At 35.3% G+C, this 26,919-nt stretch overlaps 1 protein-coding gene across 10 annotated transcripts in view; it reads left to right on the top strand.

Annotated features, from left to right (window-relative positions):
* The window catches only part of CDKL3 (cyclin dependent kinase like 3), a 104,041-nt gene that overhangs the window by 26,484 nt on the left and 50,638 nt on the right, over positions 1 to 26,919 (top strand). For 6 of the 10 annotated variants that reach the window (XR_005781330.1, XR_005781332.1, XR_005781333.1 and 3 more), the window contains exons 5-10: positions 4,607 to 4,719; positions 6,318 to 6,457; positions 11,776 to 11,864; positions 14,076 to 14,229; positions 14,344 to 14,667; positions 17,519 to 17,681. Coding sequence is in view for 2 of the 10 variants with exons in the window: in XM_040444496.1 (XP_040300430.1) it covers positions 4,607 to 4,719; positions 6,318 to 6,457; positions 11,776 to 11,864; positions 14,076 to 14,229; positions 14,344 to 14,667; positions 17,519 to 17,681; positions 21,687 to 21,706 (1,003 nt within the window). In the remaining 8 variants the exon portion in view is untranslated. Of the gene's footprint in view, positions 1 to 4,606; positions 4,720 to 6,317; positions 6,458 to 11,775; positions 11,865 to 14,075; positions 14,230 to 14,343; positions 14,668 to 17,518; positions 17,682 to 21,686; positions 21,779 to 26,919 lie in introns of those variants that run through there. The other 4 variants (XR_005781331.1, XM_040444496.1, XM_040444494.1 and 1 more) reach the window with 3 other exon arrangements.

The raw sequence follows: 26,919 nt of genomic DNA, 5'->3' as shown, positions 1-26,919 counted from the left end.
CACAACAAATGTACAGTCTTAGCAACAGATCAAAAAATAGAATTTTGGAGTTAAGGATTAGTTGAAATAGGTGAAGGGGATTAAGAAACACTTATGATGAGCAATGAGTAGTGTATAGTGTATAGGATTGTTGAATCACATTATACACTTGAAACTAATATATATTGATTACACTTGAATAAAAAAATAGAATTTTTCTGCCCCCCTGAAGGCCCTCCATGTTCCCTGTTCCAATTTTATCACTCTCCCTTATCCCAAAAGTAACCATCTTGTTGATTTTTATTATATTCAGTTCCTCATATTTCTTTACAGTTTTATCTACTTCCATAAGTGCATCTACTTAGTTTAATCTACACTTTTGTTACAACAATTTTTTTGAGATATGAGTCACATACCATAAAATTCACCCATTTAAATTGTACAGTTCAGGGGCACCTTGGGTGGCTCAGTTGGTTAAGTGTCTGACTTCAGATCAGGTCATGATCTCACAGTCCTGAGTTCAAGTTCCACATCGGGCTCTGTGCTGACAGCTTGGAGCCTGGAGACTGCTTTGGATTCTGTGTCTCCCTCTCTCTTTGCCCCCCATCCCCCCCCCCCGGTCATGCTATATCTCTCTTTCTCAAAAATAATAAAAAACATTTTAAAAATCTTAGAAAAAACACTCATCACCTAACCCAAGATCATCTAGATTTTTTCCTATATTATTGTCTAGAAATTTTATAGTTTTGTATATAATTTTTATATCTGTGATCCATTCTGAGTTAATTTTTGTGAAAATGTTAAGATCTGTGTCTAGCTTCTTTTTTTCCCCCATATATAGATGTCTAGTTGTTCTAGTATCATTTGTTGAAGATTTTCCTTTCTCTGCTGGATTGTCCTTTCTCCTTTGTCAGTTTAAATCGTCTTTTCTCCTCTGTCAAAGTTTAGTTATTCTTGTGAATCTAGTTCTGGACTCTATTCTGTTCTCTTCATCTGTTTATTCTTTCACCAATACCAGTGTCTTGATTATTGTAGCTTTATAATATGTCTTGAAGTTAAGGGGTATCTTTCCTCTGACTTTGTTCTTCTTCAACATTGTGTTGGCTCTTCTGGTCTATTGCCTTACCATATTGTTAAAAACCAAAATTCAGCTGAGTAAAAGTTAAAGATCTTAATGGCTCGGAGTGCCTGGGTGGCTCAGTCGGTTGAGTATCTGACTTTGGCTCAGGTCATGATATCACCGCTTGTGGGTTCAAGCCCTGCGTCAGGCTCTGTGCTGATAGCTCAGAGCCTGGAGCCTGCTTTGGATTCTGGGTCCCGCTCTCTCTGTGCCCCTCCCTCGCTCATGCTCTGTCTCTCTCTCTCTCTCTCAAGAATAAATTTAAAAAAACATTAAAAAAATTTCAATGGCTCTATTCAACAATTTGTGAATCAGGCAGCATTCCATCTAGCAGATAGAAAGGCACACCAAAGGGCTGTACAAAATAGGAAGACTTACATAGGCAAAAGAGGGCAAGGCAAGGAAGTTACTAGTAAAGAATAGATTATTTTTCACCTTCCTTTAGAGAATGGCAGGGTTCTGTCTGGCAGAAACTCAGGCAGCATTCAGGAGTGCTGATCAGGTAATTCCAGACTGACTAGTTTAATATCCCATTTCTGGGATAAGTTGAAGCAAATTAAGTTAAGTATTAAGCTTCAGTTTGGTGATGTGGGCTTAGCACAAGTGACTCAATTTTGAGCATGGTGTCTCTTTTTAAACTATGTATAAACAATATAAATTTAAATATTACTTAAATTTTTTAAATATTTATTTATTTTTGAGAAAGAGAGAGAGAGACAGAGAACACGCATGCGTGAGTGGCAGAGGGGCAGAGAGAGAGGGAGACATAGAATCCAAAGCAGGCTTCAGTCTCTGAGCTGTCAGCACAGAGCCCAACATGGGGCTCGAACTCACGAACCACAAGATAATGACCTGAGCTGAAGTTGGAGGTTCAACTGACTGAGCCACCCAAGTATCCCAACAATATAAACTTTAGAATCAGTTTGGTGGTATCCAAATTGGATTTTGACTGGGATTGCACCGAATCTATAGATCAAGTTGGGAAGAACTGAAATTTTGACAATATTGAGCCTTCCTATTCATGAATATACAATATTTCTCCATTTATATAGATCTTCCAGGATTTCTTTACTGAATTTTGCTTTTTTCACTTGAGAGTTTATCTTGGAGATCACTTAAAATTTTTTTTTAAATATTTATTTATTTATCTGTTCACCCAGCATGGGGCTTGAAGTCATGACCCTGAGATGAAGAGTTGCATGCTCTTTCCCCTGAGCCACTCAGGGGCCCCTCCTGGAGATCACTTTATTTTTGTTTAATTTTTATTAAAAAATTTTTTTAAAATATTCATTTTGAGAGAGAGCGAGCAAGCAAGCATATGAGCAGGGGGAAGAGCAGAGAGAGGAGAGAGAATCCCAAGCAGTGGCTCAGGGCTTGATTCCATGAGTTGTGAGATCATGACCTAAGCTGAAATATATAGTCGGATGCTTAATTGATTGAACCACCCAGGCACCCCAGAATCACTTTATATTATCACATACCTTATCTTTTTAAACAGGTGAATAATATTTTGTTGTGTATTATACAAAATTTTACATAGCCTTTCTTCTGTTGATGGATGTTTAGGTTGTTTCCATTTTTTTTCTACCACAAATAGTGCTTATTATTTATCTTTTATCTTTTTTTTTTTTTAATTTTTTTTTCAACATTTATTTATTTTTGGGACAGAGAGAGACAGAGCATGAACGGGGGAGGGGCAGAGAGAGAGGGAGACACAGAATCGGAAACAGGCTCCAGGCTCTGAGCCATCAGCCCAGAGCCCGACGCGGGGCTCGAACTCACGGACCGCGAGATCGTGACCTGGCTGAAGTCGGACGCTTAACCGACTGCGCCACCCAGGCGCAGCTTATCTTTTATCATTTATCTTTGTGTTCAAGGGTGGGCAGATCTTTGTATAAATTCCTAGGAATAAAGTTGGTCAAAAGTATGTACATTTTTTTTTTCCTTTTTTTGAGAAGGGGAGAGAGAGAGAGAGAGAATGAGCAGGAGTTGGGGGGAGGGGGGGTAGAAGGAGAATGAGAATCTCAAGTAGACTCCATGCCCAATGCAGAGCTCAATGCAGGGCTTCATCTCACAACCATGCAATCAAGACCTGAGCCAAAATTGAGAGTGAGTTGCTTAACCAGCTGAGCCACCCAGGTGCCCCAAAAGTATGTACATTTTTTATTTTGATAACTTTTGCCAATTTTCCCTTCAAATAAGTATAGTTTACATTCCCAAAACAGTACATGGGAGTATTCATTTTCCATAGCTTTACCGATACAGCAGTTACTGAATCTTATAATTTTTATCAATTGGATTAGAGAAAGATATATCTTACTGTAGCGTTTTTTAAAAATTTTTATTATTATTATTATTTTAGTTTTGAGACACAGAGAGAGAGACAGAGCATGAGTGGAGGAGGGGCAGAGCAAGAGAGGGAGACACAGAATCCAAAGCAGGCTCCAGGCTCTGAGCTGTCAGCACAGAGCCCGATGCAGGGCTCGAACTCACAGACCACGATATCATGACCTGAGCTGAAGTCGGACACTTAGCCAACTGAGCCACCCAGGTACCCCCTCACTGTAGTGTTTATATTTCTTCTGAATGTGAGATAGGGCTGCTTTTTATCTGTTTAAACGTCTTCGTAATATAAACTATCTTTTAAAAACTGGTTATGTCGGGGGCGCCTGGGTAGCTCAGTTGGTTAAATGTCCAACTCTTAATCTTAGCTCAGGTCATGACAGTTTGTGGGATGGAGCCCCTAGCCCCTGCTTGGGATTCTCTCTCTGTCTCTGCCCCCTCCCCCTGCTTGCACTCACTTGCTCAAAATAAATAAGTAAACTTAAAAGAAAAACTGATTAATGGGAAAATGTTGGAATTATGAATGACTCACAACACCTTAAGATAAGTAAATGTAAATGGTAAAATATTTAAGATTTTTTATATTCCTTAAAAAACAAGATGATCTTGGTATTCAATTATTCTAATTAATAAACCATTTATCATAATGTCCTTATATAAGTATTTGAAACAATTTTAGAATTATAGTTACTTTTCATCTGGACTACTACATGGCTTCTCATGTGATTTAAATATAAGCTATTTAATATTATTAATAAAATGTGATAATGTTTATATATATCCTAAAGTTGGGTTACGATACTAAGGTGAAAATTTATAGGTGATACCACTTAACTATTCTTTTTTCTTTGGCTGCAACTTTATTTAAAAATTTTTTTAGAGGGGCGCCTGGGTGGCTCAGTCGGTTGAGCGTCCGACTTCAGCCAGGTCACGATCTCGCGGTCCGGGAGTTCGAGCCCCGCGTCGGGCTCTGGGCTGATGGCTCAGAGCCTGGAGCCTGCTTCCGATTCTGTGTCTCCCTCTCTCTCTGCCCCTCCCCCGTTCATGCTGTGTCTCTCTCTGTCTCAAAAATAAATAAATGTTAAAAAAAAAATTTAAAAAAAATTTTTTTTAGAAAAGGTATGTATTTCTCCATGAAAAAGCAATTTATTCTTGTTGTTTCAGACCTGTAGATATCTGGGCTTTAGGTTGTATGATCATTGAGATGGCCACTGGAAATCCCTATCTTCCTAGCAGCTCTGATTTGGATTTACTTCATAAAATTGTTTTAAAAGTAGGTAGGTACTACCGAAATATACTGTTAAATGCCTGAAATAGATATTGCCAGATCACGTCTGCTTGATATTCAGATTCAGTTTTTTCTTTATAAGAACAGGGAAGCATATTGTTTTGGTAGATGGCAGCAAGTGGAAGCCTTGGGCTGATAAAGAAAGTAGAAAATTCTCTGTTTTTGTAAATAATATTTTCTTTGCTAGGATGTAAGTAGCTAAGACATTTGCTAATGATTGATAGTAAGAAAAATAGTACAGTAGGAAACTACTTCAAATTGTCTGAAAGTTGTTCTAAAGTTTTGGCTTCTACAAATATTTGCATCTCTGAAAGAGGACTTTTAAATAATAGAGTTGATTTAGATGTCTATTAAAGTAGTTGGAGATAGAAAGTTACTGAGAATTTTTTTTTTTTTAGCCACAATAAATAACCAGGTACCTAAATAACTTATTCAAAAATACGTTTGCTGAGGGGTGCCTGGGTGGCTCAGTTGGTTAAGCGTCCGACTTCAGCTCAGGTCATGATCTCACAATTTGTGAGTTCAAGCCCTTTGGTGGGCTCTGTGCCTGATGGCTCAGAACTTGGAGCCTGCTTCAGATTCTGTGTCTTTCTCTCTCTCTGTCCTTCCCCTGCTTGCACTCTGTCTCTGCCTCTCTCTCAAAAATAAATAAACATTAAATTTTTATTAAATTAAAAAAGTAATTAAAAATACACTTGATGAGAGCTGAATTATGATGATCTGTCTTGACTATCCAAACATTTTGATGGTTAGCCTTGCTCATGGAGTTTCAATGATTTGTTTTTTTATATATTTCTGAATGAGGAGTTTGAGGAGCCCCTTTTGTGGTAGAGAGGCTATACATAAACATGTAATTACAGATCATGAAGAAGATACTGTGAGCAACCATAAAAATCATGAAATCTGGATAAATATTAATTAAAGATTTAGTTCAGAGTCTTAGAGCATCATACTTTTTTGGGTCATCTTTAAAGTTCTCGTTATTAGATTAATGTTAGAAAAAAACCTTAGAGATGATAGGATTACTTTTGTCCTTTTACAGATAAGGAAACTGAAGCATAGAAAGGAAAGAGATTTGCCCAAGTGCACAGCCCTAGTTATAGCAAAACTGGCGCTAGAACTTAGCTTTCTCCACTGCTGTTTATGGTTCTTTCCATTCTACTACTACTCCATAGCCTTGTTTCTTCTTTGCAATATTGCTATTTCTAAATAATTTAGGTATTTTAGCTGTTTTGAGTAAGGCTTTGCTGACGAACACTTGTTAGTTAAGCTATTTAGATGCCCATATGGAAATATGTAAAAGTTTGCGCTTTTCTTGATAGCATCATGTATTATGTCTTATAATTTGGGAAATGAAAACGAACCTGGTGGTTTTAAATTTTCTACTGCTTACCTGCTAGCAACAGATTACTGGGGAAACTTATGAACTTTTACGCTGTATTCAGATAGTGCTTTCTTCAACCTTAAAAAATTAACATAATTGTTATTCTCCCTTTTTAGTAATTTAATGCAAGTCACATAGCAATTTATTTTGATTTTAGATTAATTTCCTTGCTTTCTTATATTCATATTTTTTTTTCTTTCCAGGCAATTTGACACCTCATTTACAGAATATCTTTTCCAAGAGTCCCATTTTTGCTGGGGTGGTCCTTCCTCAAGTTCAACACCCCAAAAATGCAAGAAAAAAATACCCAAAGCTAAATGGATTGTTGGCAGATATAGTTCATGTAGGTTAAGAATTAAGGACATATTTTGGGGAAATTTGCATAAATTATAATACAGTTTTAGGATATTACTTTAATGAAATTCCAAAAGGATTCATAATGTTAACTGTTAACAGTTACTATATTCCTCTGTCTTTATGTCTTTAGTCCAGAGAAATTAAGATTCATAGACTATAAAACTGAAAGCTCCCTAGGATAATCCTATCCATTATTTTTAGTTTATCCCAATTTTAATGATAATTAGGGATAAACTGGAAAAATTCAAAGGACTTGCAGTGTTTATCATCACCTTTTAACAGCCAGTCTACCCAAGTTAGGGATCTGTTCCTTGTACACTGGTATCGTAAGATATCTACAAGGCATTGGCAGCTGCAGTTTTAATTTTATAAATTCACCCTGAATTTGAAGAAAACAAAAACATTATACTGTATAGCACTTTCTAATTATTTTAAAATTTAAATTTTATTTTAAACTTGGTAATAAATATGCCAATATACTCAGTACAAAATTAAAAAAGTTAGAGAATTTACTGTGGAAAGTTAAATCTGCTTCTGTTTATTTTTTCTATCCAGCCAATTTCCTTTCCCAGGTCAAATGAGGTATCTTATTTCTGATGGATAGCCCTTTAAAAAAAGTGGTTACCTAAATTTCAAAGCAAATATGGTGTAGTGTTTATCAGAAGGGGCTCTGGAATCACATAGACTAAAACTCAGCTGTGTCACTAATTAGCTCTGTAACCTTGGGAAAGTCACTTAATCTCTGTGCCCCAGTTTACTGGGCTATAAAACAGCTTTAACAGTCTTCATTTTCTGGGGCTGCAGAATTAAATGAGGTAATGGTGAAAATGTTCTGAGCACAGGGCCTTTGATAAACTATCAACAAATGTTAATATTAATTGTTGCTTTTGCTATTTAGGTAAACTTACTAACCGTATGATATGTAACATCTAAAGATATTTTTAAAGGAAAAAATGATTTCATTGGTATCTGGAGAGAACTAGAATTTCGTAAGAATCAGATTTATTTACTACATTTTCAATTGAATTTATTTTCTATATCATAGTTTTAATTCTACAAAGAATACATAATGATTATAGAAAAAGTAGAAAATACATGATAAACAAAAAGGAGAAGTTAAGGTTTTCCCACAATCTGGAAAAATTACTGTTGATATTTTGATTTACATACTTCTAGGCTTTTGTCAACCAAATACATGCATAGAAATTTATGCTTTTTAAAAGATGTCATACTTCACACAGTGTTGTGTGACCTGTTTGTTATGTAACCATCTCAGTAAATATGGAACTATATCATAATTTTCAATGGTTACATGGTATTCCACTGTATGACTATAATATAGTTTGTTTAACTGATCCTACAATTTTGAACATTTGTTTTCAGGTTTTCTCTGTCACTATTGGTAAAGATGCTTTAGTGAATGTCTTTTATTGAATTACTTAATTAATTAATTTTGAAATCTTTATTTATTTTGAGAGCAAGAAAGTATGAGCAGGGGAGAGGCAGAGAGAGGGAGAGAAAGAAACCCAAGCGGGCTTCCCACCATCAGCACAGAGCCCAGTGTGGGGCTAGATTCCCCTGAAACCATGAGATCATAACTTGAGCCAAAATTAAGTCAGATGCTCATGTGACTAAGCCACCCAGGCAGCCTAGTGAACATCTTTTAAATATGTCTTTTTGAACTTATTTTATTATTTTTTAGGATAAATTCCTAGAGTTATGATTAGCGGGCCACAGGGTTTATACTTTTTCAGAATTAAAAAAAAAGATTTTTTTTAATGTTTATTTTTGAGGGGGAGACTCAGTCAGAGACAGAGCATGAGTGGGGGTGGGTGGAGGGGGACAGAGAGAGAAGGAGACACAGAATCCAAAGCAGGCTCCAGGCTCTGAGCTGTCAGCACAGAGCCTGATGTAGGGCTCGAATCCATGAAACGTGAGATCATGACCCGAGCTGAGATCGGCTGCTTAACCAACTGAGCCACCCAAGCGCCCCATTTTTCAGAAGTTTTGATATATTGTTCTATATTTTCCCCCAGAAAGGTTTTACTGATTTATACTCAAGTACTCCCAAGCAGCATTGGATATAAATTCCCACTCTCAATCTAACATTGGATATTACAGGTTTTAAAATATTTGCCTATTTTTTATTCTTTAAAAAATGTTTATTTATTATTTTAAGAGAGAGAGAGCATGAGCAGGGGAGGAGCAAAGAGAGAGGGAGAGAGAATCTTAAGCAGGTTCCATACCCAGTGTGGAGCCTGACATGGGGCTCGATCCCACAACCCTGGGATCATGACCTGAGCCAAAATCAAGAGTCTGATGCTCGACTGACTGCGACACCCACATTCTCCTATTTGCCTATTTTTCAAAAGTAACGCCTATACTCAATGTGGCGCTCAAACTCATAACCTCAAGATCAGGGGTCACATACTCCACTGACTGAGCCAGCCAGGCATTACAAAATATTTGCCGATTTAATAAGTTTAAAATAGCATCTTTTTTTTAGTTTCAGTTATATGATTACAGGAAAGGTTGAATATATTACCCTTATTATTAATATAATACAATATAAATTGGCCATAATAATGAAAAATTATTAGTATATAATATATAATATAAATCTATAGAAATAATATAAACAATATTTAAGAATGATTAAACTGTCAATTAGACTATCTTTTTTCATATAGATTTGTGAAGTAATAAGCATATTAGTCTTTATCATATAGGTTGTAAATATTTTTCTTCAACTTGAATAATCCTGTGACTTGGTTTGCCACATTTATCATAGACAAAATACTTATACATGCTTGGGTCTGTTTCTATTTCATTGATTTCTTTCTTTAGTCTAGTGTAAGTACCAGTTTAATTGATTATTGTAACTTTATTTTTGTTTTTAATTACTCCTTCCCACTTTTATTTTATTTTAGGTTTTATTTTTAAGTAATCTCTATACTCAACATATGACTTTAACTCAGAACCCTGAGATCAAAAGTAACATGCTCCACTGACTGAGCCAGTCAGGTGCCCCGACTATTGCAACTTTAAAACACATCTTAATATTTGGGCAAAGCATGTATCATTTCCTAGATTTAAATTTTGTAAGCAACTTTATTGTGACATAATTTATATACAGTAAACTACACATACTTAAAATTTGCAATTTGATGAGTTTTGATAGGTGTATACACCTATGAAACCACCACCACAATCAAGATATCTAACATTTCCATCACCCTACAAAATGTCCTTTTGTCCTTTTACAATCTATCTTTCCCATCATTTCAGTTCCCAGACAACCTCTGAGTTGCCTTCTGTCACTGTAGATTAGTTCACATTTTCTAGAATAAATATACATGGAATTACATAGTATGTACTCTTCAACTCAGCATTATGGTTTAGAGATTCATTCATGGCTTTGTGTGTATCAGTAGTTGATTCCTTTTTATTGCTGAGTAGTAGTCCATTGTATGGATCTGTAGCAATTATTAATCTATTCCCTTGTTTTGGGTTGTTTCCTATTTTTGGCTGTAATAAAATTGCTATGAACATTCATGTATATGTCTTTGTGTAGATGTATAGTTTTATTCTCTTGAGTAAATATCTAAGACTGAAATGGTGGGTGGATTTAAGGTATGTGTATGTTTGATTTTTAATGAAACTGCCAGTCTGTTTCTCAAAGTATCATATTTTACATTTTCCAAACTAGGGCATAGATTTAAATTTTCTGGTTATATTATTCAGAGAAGGACTAATTTAGTCTACCTCTAATAGGCTATGACTTGGGAAGACTTTTTAACATTTTTCTTAATAAATTTTATTGACAGATTACTGTTACACTCTAAAATAAGTATATATTTTTAACTAGTTGCAGTTTTAAGGGTATGGGTATTCCCGCATCATAAAGTGGATAATGAATTCAGTTTTGCTTTGTGACTCAATATATTATTACAGTAAAAAATGCATAATATGAAATCTACCCTCTTACCAAATTTCAAAATGTATAGTATAGCTATACATTAGCTATATTCTTATTGTTGTATAGCAGATCTTTACAACTTTTTTTTGTGAGTCACTTTAAACATACGTATTTGGACATAAATGAAAAGGTAATATTATATTCAATTACCTTCATTTTTCTGGATTTTAATTACACTTTTATTTATTAGATCTTAGACAAATTGATTTTTCTGGGCCTCAGTCTCTTTATCTGTGCAATGGGAGTAATAATATATACCTTGTAGGGTTGTTGCTGGGATCAAATAATAGGAAAAAGCTAGGTGGAGTGTTGTGTGGCACACAGTAAACATCAATAAAAGTTACCAATTATTATTATTCTTTGCCTTTTTTAAAAGGAAGAATGAAAATTATGATGCAAATGAATTTTATTGAAATTCTATCATTAATATTTTGGTTAAAAATATCTTCTATTTACAACCATATAAAGATTTCTTATGTTCGACTTATTTTTAAATGATTAATTTTTTAAAAATATTTATTTATATTTGAGAGAGATACACAGAGAGAGAGAGACAGAGTATGAGCAGGGGAGGGGCAGTGAGAGAGGGAGACACAGAATTTGAAGTAGGCTCCAGGCTCTGAGCTGTCAGGACAGAGCCCAGTGAGGGACTCAAGCCCATGAGCCATGAGATCATGACCTGAGCGAAGCTGGATGCTTAACCCACTGAGCTACCCAGGTTCCTTTCAACTTATTTTTAAAACTATTACTTCTATCACCTGTTTTTGTTTTGTGGGTTTTTTTTTTAAATCTCTATTCAGTTGAAATATTCTCAAAATAGGGTAAGAGAAAAGAGCTGTTCTTATAATGGATTATTGAAAGATTTGAGTGCTTGAAGGTTTGTGAAGTTGTATTATAGGAAGAGCACTGGATTAGGATTCAGACAATGAGTTAAAATCCTCATATGGTAAATCACTAATTATGCTTCTAGTACTGTAAAAGGGAAATAATAATCCATGAACTTTTCACCTTATGGTGCTGATAAGAGGATCAAAAAGAACAAATTAATTTCTGCTAATTGCAGCTGAAACAAACCGACTTCTGTTTTGGCTAGAATCATAGGACGTTTAACCTGTAATAATGCTTTACAAGTACAAATTTCTTAGGGAAATAAATGGTCAGAACTCACTGTCAGAAATTTCTAAGGTCTAATTCCATCTTCTTAAGAATCTTTTTAGCTCTGGGTAATTAGTTAACTTCTACATAGGTCAATTTAATTTTTACCTTATAGAGCCCTGTTAGAAACTTATTAATGTTAGAATCTTTTTTTTTTTTTCATTTTCTAGGCTTGTTTACAAATTGATCCTGCTGAAAGGACATCGTCAACTGATCTTTTGCATCATGAGTATTTTACTAGAGATGGATTTATAGAAAAGTAAGCATGTCGAGTGATTATGGACTTTATAGTGTTTTATATTAAGAAGTTTTAGTAGCATGAGAATTGCTGCATAGGTTAATGTTACACACACAGAAAATTCAATTTAACAAAAACTTTACTGAGTTCCTCGCTATTGACTAGGTATATGGTAGGCTCACAGGTGTTACGATGAAAATTGTAATAAAATAATTGTAGTTAACATTCATTACAGTTACTATGTCCTAGGCAGTATGCTAAGCTCTTTACACACATTTTCTTTTTTTTTTTTTAATTTTTTTTTCAACATTTATTTATTTTTGGGACAGAGAGAGACAGAGCATGAACGGGGGAGGGGCAGAGAGAGAGGGAGACACAGAATCGGAAACAGGCTCCAAGCTCTGAGCCATCAGCCCAGAGCCCGACGCGGGGCTCGAACTCCCGGACCGCGAGATCGTGACCTGGCTGAAGTCGGACGTCCAACCGACTGCGCCACCCAGGCGCCCCTACACACATTTTCAATGGCAATCATAGGCCAGAAGATAGTAAATAAACAATCAGTACTGTTTAACTTTATTCCCATTTAGACCTCTGACTCAGAATGGTCTGGTTTTTCCTCTTCTGACAGCTTCTCTGATCTATATGTTATAGTTGGCATTTATTTCCCGAATGATTTTTTTCCCTCTGCTTTATTTATTCTCTTTTGCAGTCCCTGTTGTCATATTCTCCCTACCAAAATGGAAATTTCTGGAACGTAGGGACCATGCCTCTAGTCCTTCTGTGTCCAACATTGTATATGTAACATAATGACAGTGTATATTTATAAATCAGCTGTATTTCTTTAAAAGAAAACCCACTGTTTTCTATTTGGGCTTTGAAAGAAGAATTTTTTCTTTAATTGCAGAGTCATTCAGTTGGTCTTTGGATGTGAGGTCAGAAAATATGGACATCATTTGAAAATGTGATGAATTTAAGATTAGGCATGGAAAGTTCCAGGAACTGCCATTGAAGATATACTATAGTAGAAAAAAGCAAAGAAGAGAGAATCCTTTAGAGTACTTAGAACTTGAAGCATTTTAAGAATTTTACTATAAAATAAAAAATGTAAAGAAGGTATATTGAAAATCCATTGATGAAAAAAGTGCCAGTTATTGAATTAAAAAGTTGCTTTATATCACTTCTCCATAGACCAAGTTGATTTCTCCTGGATACTTAGATACTAGGATTTTAGCATGATGGGGTGAAAGTTCTTGAATTCCAATGATCGAATTCTCAGAAAATGTTTGGAGAAGACCTTTTCCTTTGATAAGTGACCTCTCCCTTTCACAGAGCCTTCTGCAATGCAAAGGAGTTTTGGCAGGAGTATGACATTTTCTTATTCAGCCAAATGAATCACACTGTTTATTTTCTTCGTCTCTTCACACTCCCCTTTACTAGACATGTGCCCTGCCCAGCCCTGTCAAGATTGGGTTGAACTAGGGAAGAATTTACTCATGGAATGGTATTTTAAAGTTTCCACAAACTAGGGGACACCTGGCTGGCTCAGTTGGTGGAGGATGTGACTTTTGAACTTGGGGGGTGAGTTCAAGACCCAATTGTGTGTAGAGCCACTTAAAAAAATAAATAAAATAAAATTTCTCCAAAGTGATAATAATAGCTGCTTCAGGGAGGGGAACTGTGCAACTCAGGGGCAGGGTAGGAAGGAGACTTTTCAATACAGCCTTTTACGTTTTGAGCCATGTGAATGGTTTTCTATTAAAAAATAAGTAACATAAAAAAAATCAAACTAAAACCAAAATCATCCCCCTGCAATATTGATGTATTCTGTTACATTTTGTACTAAAAATATTTCTCTAGACTAAGATTTCAGAAACTAATTAGTTCATCTTTTAAGTACTGTTACTTTGAAGAAACACAAAAAGGACAAAATGGTTTGGGTTTTCCTTGGAAAGAATAATACATTTATGAAAATTTAAAAAATAATTTTATTGAGTAAAGTTTTCTAAAAGTTTTATATAGTAAATTCCCATGCCAAAAATTTTGGAAGATTTATCTTTACCAGGAAGCCATTTGTATTAAATAAATATTGTACCATCTCTTGGCACACATGCATTTTTAATAACTTATTTATGCTGTAGTTAGCACATAAATTGATTGATTAACTGGTACATTAAAGATAAAATACTTTATATAAATAAAAGATTATTGGTTGATAATTGCTTGTTTTATCAGATTTATACCAGAACTGAGAGCTAAATTACTACAAGAAGCAAAAGTCAATTCATTCATAAAGCCAAAAGAGAATTCTAAAGAAAATGAACTTATGAAAGATGAAAGGAAAACAACTTCTACCAATACACTGTTAAGTACTCCAATTTTGGGAAAGGTAAAGACTATTCTCTTTCTGGCCAATATAACTGTATTATAAGTAGCACTCTAATGATAAAAATAACTGTTCTTCTGACTCAGATTTTGGATGTTTGGATATTTCCTATTCCAGGAAATGGAAAAAGAGAAAAGGCCCAAGGAGATCAAAGTCAGAGTTATTAAAGTCAAAGGAGGAAAAGGAGATATCTTAGAATCAAAAAAGACAGAGTGTGAAGGTGGACATTGTCAACAGGATGCAATTGAAAATGTTCATACTATATCTCAAGACACAAAATCTATAATCAGTGAACTACCAAACCCTGTCAATCCCGGCACTAACTCTAATGGAATGAAAAATGATCCACATGCTGGAGGTAGTATGATGATGCCACCTATCAATCTAACTAACAGTAATTTGGTGGCTTCAAATCCCAAGTCAAATCTTTCCCACTCCAAGGTGAGTTGTGACAGAAAAAGACAGAAGGAAATGAACCTAAGTGATACAACATTCCTATATAAAGGTGTTTCAAGGAATCAAGTTCATAGTGTCTGTATATAAACTGAATTTGAGGATATATTGAAATTATAATAATAGGACATTACTGAGTGTTTCTTAAGAATGCCATAGAAGAAATTAACTTTTCTTACCTATATAGATGTCTAATTTTCCACTTATGCCTTTGGGAAAAACCTCACTTTTAAAAACAAGAGCCTCAGGATAATTTCTTCCCATTTGAAGAAGAAAAAGGTGATATGACCTAGGTTCTGGGACTGATGTGCCTTGGTATAACAAAGTAAGCATTTTTTTCTGTATCATAGCAGATTTTCTAAATGGAGGAGAATATGTTCTAAATGGAGGAGAATAGTTGAAAATAATCGTTTATAGTCAAATAGCCTTTGAAGATCAAGTATTTGGGGAGGAAAACAACATATTGGGCCAGTTGTAGATTTAGCTACTGATACAGATTGAAAGACTGGTACCATGAGTCTGGTTAATCAAGGGCAGTGTGATGTATATAGCAAGGGTCTATTTAGTAAGGCATCAGGGATAGTTTTAAATTTAGGGAGAGGCACCTGGGTGGCTCAGTTGATTGGGTGTCCAACTCTTGATTTCGGCTCAGGTCATGATCTCAGTGTCATGGGATGGAGCCCTGCACCATTCTCCACACTGAGTGTGGAGCCTGCTTAGGATTCTCTATCTGTCTGTCTGTCTGTCTCCCCCTCTGTCCTCTCCCATGCTCCTGTTCTTTCTTTCTCTCTAAAATAAAATAATTTAAAAAAACCTCTAAATTTAGGGACACTACCATGAATCTGGGAAGGAGACTACATTCAGCATCCCAAGCCCATACTAACAGACTGGTTTGAGCTATAAGTTGTAAAGCTCAATGGCTGCAGCAGTGGGCCAGTGGACGTTTCTGTGTCAGTCCAAAGGTACAACAGTCTACAGACAGCAAGAGCCCATTTGTTCTTGAGAGGACCCCAAAACCCTAGTTGCAATAACCATGGTTGTAAGCCAGCCTTGGAAACCAAGCTCAGAAATTCAGAAACCAGTAGTTAAGAGATCCAGATTTAGAACAAATACAAGAAACCAAGTAGGCCAGCTGGAGTGAGCCCACAACATGGTTGTTACCACTGATGTTAGCCATGAGCAAGTTGTTCTCTGCTCTGTTTTCACCAACTTCTATCAATTGGCATTTACACAATGTGATTGCATTTTGTCACTCAGTGTTCAAACTGTAGACTGCCATGATATCACTTCATTACTGAAGCTAAAACAGAAGTGCTTATGGGGAGTTCTAATAACTTTGCCTTCATTTTTAAATAATAGGTTGACTGAAAGAGCGAAAAAGAGACATACTTCTTCACAATCTATTGTACAGGTTATGTCTAATAGCAGGCAAGAGGATTAGGTCCCACTCAAGTAAGGCAAGAACCTAGTCATTAAAATATGGCCTCTTTTAAACTTTATCCTTGACTCCCTCCCCATTCAATCCTTTTTTCTATATTTAGGGCTCCAACATTTTAAAAAATGTGCTTTTAGCTTTTTTTTTTCCCCTCCTGAGATGAAAATAGGCCATCATTTCCTTAGTGCTTTCAGTTTTCGTTAATTTCTTATAATTTGATTTCTGTATTTAATGTGTGACTTGCACAAAAAAAGTTAAGATTTTCACCCTTAAAAGTCACCAGACTTGGGTGCCTGGCTAGCTCAGTCCGAAGAGCATGTGACTCTTGATCCTCTGGTTCATACGTTCGAGCGCTACGTAGTGTGTAGAGATCAGTTTAAAAAAAAAATAGAATCTTAAAAAAAAAAAGGCACAAGACTTTTTGGTCTTTTACTGCCCCCAAAGTGTTTTTAATATCTTATTTATAGATTAAAGGCAATTACAAAATAGACACATCAAACTTTTCACTAGAAAAATATAATCAGTGGGGCACCTGGGTGGGTCAGTAGGTACGGCATCCAGCCTCAGCTCAGGTCGTGATCTTGCGGTTCACGAGTTTGAGCCCCACATCAGGCTCTGTGCTGGCAGCTCAGAGCCTGGAGCCTGCTTCAGATTCTGTGTCTCCCTCTCTCTCTGCCCCTCCCCTGCTCACACACTCTCCCTCTCGCAAAAATAAATAAACATTAAAAAAAATTTTTTTTTAAGAAAAATGCAATCAGTGTAGTTCATTGCCTTACTGTTTTACATAGGGAAGTAGCTTATTAAAAATTGAAACATAATGTTATTTATAATAATAAAAAATGAAAACAACACAAATCTAAGAGCAAGCAAGTCATTAAGCACATTAATATATATTCACACAGTGGCATACTACATATTACATTGTGGTAGAGTGTTCATTAACTTAGCAGATTTTTTGTCATCTCTTGCCAAATGAGTGAAAATAGGTAACACATTTCTAGAGTTCTGGGTTCTCAGGTTTTCAATGTGTCCAGAGTACATCATTTTGTAAATGGAAAATAAATTATTAATAAAATGAACTGAAGCAGTTTGTCAAAGTCAGAGTACAATGAGTAGGATTATAAATTAAAAGTTAAGATTATGCTTCTCATGATCAACACTAGTATTCTCAGATTATCCAATATATCTTTAAAAGTTTGCTTCATGAAACTTTTATTGGAATTCGATCTGTTTATGTGTTTAATGGTATTCTATTCTACTTCTTAATTATTAAATAACCTTGCAAATGTAGACCTTTTATGACTATCTTATTACCTTCCAAATGGCTGGCAATTTTAGGCTTATGATTCAAAAAATAGTTACACATCTTTTTTAAAATTAACTCTTACTTATTTGTTTGTTTAGAGCCAAATGGAGAAGGGTATATTTAATGAGCGAACAGGTCAAAATGACCAAATAGCAAATGGAAACAAAAGAAAGCTGAATTTTTCCAGATCTGACACGAAGGAATTCCATTTCCCAGAACTGCCTTTCACGATACAGCCCAAGGAGATGAAGGGAACGGAAGGTACATATCTGTTGCACAGCTTTACAAATTTCCAGATGTTATCTTTTACAAGACCTTTTTTTTTGTAAGATAGCTTACATTTATAATATAATTTAGATAGAAAATAGATTGCTTTGAAAAATATTTTCAGCTGATGAGAATTTCTTTTCTCATAGTCAAAGAAGAGGTAAGTCTTAAAGGAGATACTTTTATTTTTTTAAATTTATTTATTAAAAAAAATTTTTTTTTCAACATTTATTTATTTTTGGGACAGAGAGAGACAGAGCATGAACGGGGGGAGGGCCAGAGAGAGAGGGAGACACAGAATCGGAAACAGGCTCCAGGCTCTGAGCCATCAGCCCAGAGCCCGACGCGGGGCTCGAACTCCCGGACCGCGAGATCGTGACCTGGCTGAAGTCGGACGCTTAACCGACTGCGCCACCCAGGCGCCCTCAAGGAGATACTTTTAAAGAAGGATTAAGAAAACTTTAAAAGACAAATTTTTCAGTAGCTCAGTATTGTTGAAATGTTCGTACAATATTTGAGGAAAGTGATTTTGGTTCCGTATATGACCTGGAGTAAATCAGTTTCCTTTGTTTCTCCATGATTTTTGCCCATATAATAGCAGGAATGATATATGTGCTTCTGGCATCCGAAGATACAGTAGATTAAGATTTATAACATGTATTGAGCTCTTAAAATGAAACACATTTTTTTTTTTTTTTACAGAGTAAATGTTTTGTTTCTTTGAAGAACAGTGACACCTTGTGAAAAGTTATTATAATAGCAAGAATATAGTACTTGAATATAATTCAAGAGGAATTATCTGATCCACTTAATATGCAGAATTTAAAAAATAAATGTCTTCTTTTAATACCTGTAAGGCTATCTGTAAAGTGGTAAAACAAATCATTTATGATTGGCATGTTTTACCACTATAGCTGATGATTTATTAAGTTCCATTTTAATATATTGAGAAACTGACTCTAGTGGATATCACAATTTCTATTTGAAACTCTTGGGGCGCCTGGGTGGCGCAGTCGGTTAAGCGTCCGACTTCAGCCAGGTCACGATCTCGCGCTCCGTGAGTTCGAGCCCCGCGTCGGGCTCTGGGCTGATGGCTCAGAGCCTGGAGCCTGTTTCTGATTCTGTGTCTCCCTCTCTCTCTGCCCCTCCCCCGTTCATGCTGTGTCTCTCTCTGTCCCAAAAATAAATAAATGTTGAAAAAAAAAAAAAGAAACTCTTAAAAAGGAAAGTAAAATTTCAAGGTAGGAATAACAAGTTGTCACTGTTGTATATATTTTTGCAAAAGTTAAACAGATAAAAGTGCTGAAAAGGGAATCAAAGAAAACAGATTCATCTAAAATACCAACTTTACGTAATAAGGATCAAAAAAACCTTTTTTGTTTATAGTTTTAGTAAGGAGTGCTGTTTGGAACCCTTGACTTGGTGTGTAAATTTAGTTATTACTAAAAGTTACATAAACATTCAAAATTCTGTAATCTTTGAACCTTAGAAACAGATTTATATTCTCTTAACCTAACATATTAATAAAAGTTTTTAAAAGTTATTTTTTGGGGTAATTAATACTAACCCTCATTTGAACGTTGAGTGATTAGAATATACGATACCCAGGGAAAATATTATGTATGCTGTGTGTATTGTGTAATGCTGGGCTCCTTTCTTCCTGTTTTCTCTTCAGTTTATTCTGCCATCTTTCCTTTCCACCAATAGTTCTATTTTTACAAAGATTTGTTCTCAGCTAGCTATCAGATAATATTGTTGAAATATCCCAACCCCTATCTCCCAGAGAGAGTCTTGAATTTATTTGGAAATCTTCAAGATCCTCAGTATCCAAATGTATACTCTCTAAAGGTATTCTTTTAGAAAAGGGTATGGTGCTCAGCACCCACTGAATTAAATCATAGAAATGGCCTTCTATGCTACACATTTGTAAGGTGAGCAACTTCATTAAATCAGTTTCTCATGTTATAAATAAAATTGATTATATTTTTAAATTCATGATGAAATTAGCACATACTTATTAAGGAAATTTGAAGAAATTAGCAAAATAGAGAGACTTTGAAACCATGTAAGAAGGTGTTTTCACCAAGTCTGTTCAATCGCTACATCATTTGGATTAAAGAGCTATCAAATACTGTTAGATATATCTTCAAAGTGATGCTTAGGCCTTATTTTTAGCTTAGAACTTGTTAAGAACTCCACAATCCACTTTGCAGAAAAGAGATGTTTTCTAGATAGAACAAGAAAGTCACTAATGGTCACTTTTTAGTTCACCGTAGAAAGTAGTGAGGTGGCCTTAAAGTTTTAAACTTTGGTGACTTACTGATGTCGCAGCTTGTTGAGTAGCACACCCTTTGCACATTCTTCAAATGACTGACTAAATTAGTTCCCTGTTTTTGGCTCCTAGTAACGTGCTGCATGTATTTATCCCACTGTCCCATGAGAGCCTCTGGAACTAAAATTATATTCCAATGCAGGAAGAAAGGAACTCTTAATTCGTTCATTTAAAGATTTCATTTAAATAAATAGAAAGGGAAAATCCCTTCTTGCTCCTGTGGTGTAGAACGCTTAAAAGTTGACCTTCTCAAGAGTGATCTTGAAACAGTTATAGTTATTAGAGAAGTAATCAGTGATGGTTGTCGTTTATTTGTGCTGCCCATTCACAATATGTGCCCATTCATAATATGTTAATGTCAGAATTAAGAAACTAAACTTTGAATTGGTAGTTTATTATTTTAGGGCACAATAGAGTATGACATGGTTTTAAAAATGCAAGATAGGATATAGCAACTTTCTTGTTCTGTTCCTGGCTGTGCCATTGACTTGTTTTTGAATTATCTAGTCAGATCCATGTGCTTCCCAGTTGTACATTCAACTCCTTCAGGCATCTTAAATGTATGCTGAACTAGTGTACATATTGACACACACATATATCTATATATCTACATATCTATCTATCTATCTATCTATCTATCTATCTATCTATCTATCTCAACATACATATATTGAATAGACAACATAATCTAAGAGAAACTCTAAATTACTGCTGATGAGTTAGGCAAGAGAGAAAAGAGCCCATACAAAAGCCACCTTCAGTTCTGTTTCATGATGATCATGAGGAATACTTTATGCTAAAGAGTGTCCCGTATAAAACAAACCCCAGGTGCAAAGTATAAGTACTTATCTGTGGCTATATTTCCTTAGCCAAAGACTCACCATTTCCTCAGTTAAGGTCCTGTTTCTATTTACTTTTTAGAATACAGGAAATGCACAAACTGAAAGGAAGAAGAACCTGCCAGGTGTAGAGTAGAAAATGCAGCAGCTGAAAATTCAGGGAATCCCATCATCATTGTATGGTTAAAAAAAAAATCCTTTTTATTAACATTACACGCACAACAAATGCTGACTAGAGAATCCTACAGATACACCATAAATCTTGTGTAGTTATGTGTATATTCACCTAAATTTTTAAAAATTTATTAGTCTTTAAATTATTCATGTTTTCTTAATTTAAACACTAAGTTATAGAAATTGCCCGACTGGTACATTCTAATAAAACTGCAACTTACATTAAGTCAGATAATTTTATTTGATGTTGTGTTGTCTTAGTCATGTATAATCAATGGTCATTCTTAGCTTTGGTTCAGAACTTTATAATTATAGAAGGAAAAGTTTCTAATTGTGTAATAAAACGAGATCCCAATGTCTAATAGCACCAAACATTTCTGAGCAAACAATTACACTTGATAAGCATGAAATAAGATTTGGTTCCACACTAAATATTCTGGAACAGCATTTAAACATATCATGAAGGTCATTTAAGAGGATGGAAATTGAGGACAGCACTGAAGCAAATCTTTTGGCTTGACCTGCATGTTTATCATTTAGTAGTTTATATAAAACATATTATTACATATAATTTAACGTTAATACAGTCAAGGTTTTGGCAGCATGTAATTAAGTTCTTATTTCTGGTCTTACTGGCTTGGTTTCTGATTTTAGGGTGGAGATGGCCATTTTAAGGGGAAGAATTGGAAGAGGAACAGATTTTTTTCTGGTAGTGTTCTTTCTTTTAAATCTTAAAAATACAAATTAGCAAGTCTCCTCTTATTTTATGTACAATAGAAATGTAACATGAGCTATTAAGACAGCCATGCATCTTGCATTAGCATCATCCAACTTTGTTTCGTTAGCAAACCATTCACTGCTTTGTATTCTTCTAAGAATTCTGTTAGTTTAGAATTATGAAGTTACCTCTCCGCCTGCTTCTTTACTTGCCATGGTTACTGAGTTACGTAACACATCCTGTCATACGACACACACTATACATACTCTGATATCTGCTCTTTGCTAATCACATAACCTGAAGTCTCTTTTATTTCCTAGAATGCTCAGGCTTCCTGAAGTGAGTTCTTAATGAAATATCTGACCCATTGTTTTAAAAGCTCTTCTTACCCTTACATGATTAAAAGTATGTTCTTGGGGCACCTGGGTGACTCAGTCAGTTAAGCGTGCAATTTAGGCTCAGGTCATGATTTCACGGCTCATGAGTTCCAGCTCCACGTCAGTCTCTGTGCTAACAGCTCAGAGCCTGGAGCCTGCTTCGGATTCTGTCTCCCTCTCTCTCTACCCCTCCTCCGCTCATGCTCTGTCTCTGTCTCTCAAAAATAAATAAACATTAAAAAAAAATTTTTAAAAGTATGTTCTTAGCTGTAAAAGCATTTAAAATATTTATAAAATATTTGAAGATTGTATGATATTCAAGTGTTATTTAAATTCTTTTATTCTTTTTTGTTTTGTTTTCACTTAAATTCCACTTAGTTAATAATCCTTTTATTCTTTTGAACGACTCCCAGCACTCTTCCAGTTTCCTTGTTCCATCTGATAGTGCCTTTTATTTGGTACAGACTTTTTCTATTCCATAAGATATGTACAACCTGGAAGAGGTACACCACTAAAATTCTTGATTGTCCTGTTCTTAAAACAACAACAATAATAATAAAGTGGCATTATCTGGTATTTTACCAGGGCTTTACCTGATTTGGTACTTATTAAATAGACATGAGAAACAAAGGAAAACATAATTTCTTTATTACAGTATTGTAATACTTTTTATCTTATTTTAATTATTTTTAAGTTTTTATTTTATTTTTAAGAGAGAGACAGAGAGAACGAGTGGGTGAGAGGCAAAGGGAGAGACAGAGAAAGAGAATCTCAAGCAGGTTCCATGAGCCGGCAGGGTTCGGACTCACAAACCATGGGATCTTGACCTGAGCTGAAACCAAAAGTTGGACACTTGACTGACTGAGCCAACCAGGTGCCCCTCTTTTTATCTTAAGTTTGATTGGAATTAATACCTGAGATTATTATACATAATATACTTTTCTAATAGAATTCCTGTTACTTTTAGCAACTCATCTCCTCCAGGGAAATTAAGAGTTGTTCTCTGTAGTAGGTTCAACAGATATAAGTCTGCCTCTTACTTGTTGCATTTTGGTATTTGTTGATCCTACATCAATATCAAAGGATTCAACTTGTACAAAAAATGTCTACTTGGATTTTAATTGGGATTGTGTTAAATCTATATATCAGAGGAATATTGATATCTTAATAATATTAAGTCTTTCAATACATGAGGATAAACTCTCCATTTATTTAGATCTTCTTCAATTTCTGTCTGTAATGTTTTATACCAGTATTACACGTCATTCATTAAATTTATTTCTATGTATTTTGTTTTTTTGATGCGTTATAAATAGTATTGTTTTTAAATATCATTTTCCACTTGGCTTTGCTAATGTACAGAAGTACAGTTTGTTTTTCTATCTTGATCTTGTATTCGGAGACTTTGCTAAATTCACTTAATTTATTCTAGTAGGTTTCCTAATTTCATTTGTTCCTTCTTTTCTTCCTTCTTTTTTTATATTCCTTAGGATTTCCCAGATAGGCAATCATAACATCTACGGATAAAGATAGTCTTACTTCTTCCTTCCCAATGTTTATGCCTTTTATTATTTTTTCTTGCCTTATTGCACTGACTAGGACATGTGACAATGTTGAACAGAAGTAGTGAGAGTGAATGGACATCCTTGCTTTTTTTCCTGTACTGGAGGGAAAACATTCAGCTTTTTCCCATTATGATGTTAGTTACAGGTTTTATATACATAACTTTTATTACACTGAGGAAGGTTTCTTCCCTTTCTCTTTGCTCGAGCAGATGTTAAATTTTGTTAAATGTTTTTCCCATAACAACTGATCTCAGTTGTTCTTAGGATTTTCCTTCTTTATTATGTTAATGTGAATTATATTAACTGATGTTTGAATGTGAAATCAACCTTACATTCCTGAGATTAAATATCACTTGATCCTTTTTATGTTTTGTTTTGGATTTGATTGGTTAATATTTTATTAAGGATTTTGACATTTATGTTAAGGAAGAATTTTAGTCCTTTTTTTTTTTCCTTATATTGTACTTGTTTGATTTTGGTGTCAGTGTTACGTTGCTTTATAAATGAGTTGGAAAGTGTTCTCTCTTCCTCTATTTTCTAAAAGATTGATTTTCTTTTTTCCTTACATGTTTGTTAGAAATTCCAGGGAGGGAGTGCCTGGGTGGCTTAGTTTGGTTAAGTGTTGGACTCCTGATTTCAGCTCAGGTCATGATCTCACAGTTCATGGGTTTGAGCTCCGCATAGGGCTCTGTGTTGGTAGTGTGGAGCCTGCTTGGGATTCTGTCTCCTTCTCTCTGCCCCTCTGCCACTTGCTCTCTGCATCTTTCTCAAAAATAAATTAAAATAAACTTAAAAAAAAAAAAAAAAGAAAGAACAATAAAGAAACACCAGGGAAGCCAACAAGGCCTGGAATTTTCTTTGTGGAAATATTTTAATATACAAATTCAATTTCCTTCAATTTATTTAAGAGATATCCACATCCATTATTTCTCCTTGTATCAATTTTGGTAATTTGCCTCCTTCAAATAATTTATTCATTTCATCAAAGTTGCTGATTTTATTGGGGTGCCTGGGTGACTCAGTTGGTTAAGCATCTGACTTCCATGATCTCACCACTCATGGGTCCGAGCCCCGCCTTGGGCTCTGTGCTGACAGCTCAGAGCCTGGAGCTTACTTTGGATTCTCTGCCTCCCTCTCTCTCTGCTCCTACGCTGCACACACTCTTTCTCTCTCAAAAATAAATAAACATTAAAAAAATTTTTTTAATTAAAAAAATAAAATAAAAGATGTTTTAAAAGTTTATTTGTTTATTTTGAGAGAGAGAGAGAGAGAGAGTGTGTGTGTGCATGCAAGTGAGCACGGGAGGGGCAGAGAGAGAGGGAGAGAGAGAATCCCAAGCAGGCTCTGTAAAAACACAGAGTTTGATGCAGGGCTTGAACTCATGAACTGTGAGATCATGACCTGAGCCAAAATCAAGAGTCAGACACTTAACCAACTGAGCTACCCAGGTGGCCCTAAAAGATTTTATTTTTAGATAATCCCTACACCCAACGTGTGGCTCACATTTACAACCACAAGATCAAGAGTTGCATGCTCTACTGACTGAGCCAACCAGACACCCCCATACCTGAGTTTATGATAATGAAGCCCCCTTTCAACCACATCTGAGTTTTTGCTAATGAGATGCCTCTTAGAGGAAAAGGGCAGGTTCTGAGAGGAACTAACAATATGACAAGAGGATTAGAATTTTCAGCTCTGAGCTCTAGGGAGAGAAGGGCTAGAGATTAAGTTCATCACCAGTGGCCAATGATTTAATCGATTATGTCTATATGCTGGCACCTCCATGAAAACCTAAACAAAGGGATTTGGAGAGCTTTCCAATTGGTAAATACATAGAGGTCCTGGGAGGATGATGCACCCCGAAAAGTCATGGAAACTCTGCACTCCTCCCCACATACTTTTTCCTATGCATCTTTTTCATTTGGCTCTTTCTGAATTGTATCCTTTATAATAAATTGATAATAGCAAGTAAACCACTTTCGTGAGTTCTGTGAGCCATTCTAGCAAATTATTAGACCCAAGAAAGAGGTTGTGGCAATTCCTGATTTACAGCCAGTTGGTAAGAAGTAGAAGAGGCCCAGACTTGTGACTGGAGTCTGAAGTGAGGGACAGTCTTGCACTGAGCCCTTAAGCTGTGGGCTAACTCCAGGTAGTGTCAGAAGTGTTATGAGTAGAAGAAGCAGTTTTTCTATTAACTTTTATTTTTCTGGCTCCTGAAAGGTGGAGCTGAGGTCATGACTTGAGACTTCTCATCTTTTATTTAAAAAATTTTTTTTAATGTTTATTTATTTTTGAGAGAGAGAGAGAGAGAGCTTGTGTGTGAGCAGGGGAGGGGCAGAGAGAGAGAGAGAGAGGGAGACAAAGAATCCGAAGCAGGCTCCAGGCTCCAAGCTGTCAGCACAGAGATAGATGTGGGGCTGGAACCCATGAACCATGAGATCATGACATGAGCCGAAATTGGACACTGAACCAACTGAGCCATCCTGTCACCCCTCCTCTTTTCTAATATGAACACTTAAAGCTTTAAATTTCCATGTTAACTGTATGCCACAAATTTAAATAGTATTATTTCAATCAGTTAAACATATTTCCCAATTTCCTTTATGATTTCTTTTGTTGTTCAATTATCAACTATTTAGGTCGGTTCCAACTATCTTACTATTATCAATTTTTTATTTAATTTTCAGAGAATATATTATTTGGTCCTAAATCCGCTGAGACCTGTTTTATGTCCCAGCATATGGTTTATCTTATTGAATGTTGAAAAAAACTTAAAATGAATGTGTATACTTGAAAATAAGTATTCTCAAAAAAAAATATCTTGGGGTGCCTGGGTGGCTCAGTCAGTTAAGCATCTGACTTCGGCTCAGGTCATAATCTCGCAGTTTGTGAGTTCAAGCTCTGCATGGGGCTCTGTGCTAACAGCTCAGAGTCTGGAGCCTGCTTCGGATTCTGTGTCTCCTCCTATCTCTGCTCCTCTTATGCTCACACTCTCTCTGTTTCTCGGTAATAAATAAAAATAAAAATAAAAATAAAATAAATATTTTGTTGAAGTTGAATATAGTGTTCTATAAAAGACAATTAGATCAAGTTTGTTGATACTGTATTTAGGTTTCTTATCTTTCTGATTTTTAGTCTACTTCTTTTATCAGTTGCTGAGGGAGGAATATTGAAATCTTCAACTATAATTTTAGATTTGTCTTTTTCTCCTTTCCGTTCTGTTAGTA

This window comes from Herpailurus yagouaroundi, unplaced genomic scaffold (genome assembly GCF_014898765.1).
Source record: "Herpailurus yagouaroundi ecotype Mexico unplaced genomic scaffold, PumYag 192, whole genome shotgun sequence".
In the NCBI taxonomy this organism is placed as follows: Eukaryota; Metazoa; Chordata; class Mammalia; order Carnivora; family Felidae; genus Herpailurus; species Herpailurus yagouaroundi.
Note: the sequence above shows the minus strand (reverse complement) of the source record. Positions and strands in the feature narration are given on the sequence as shown.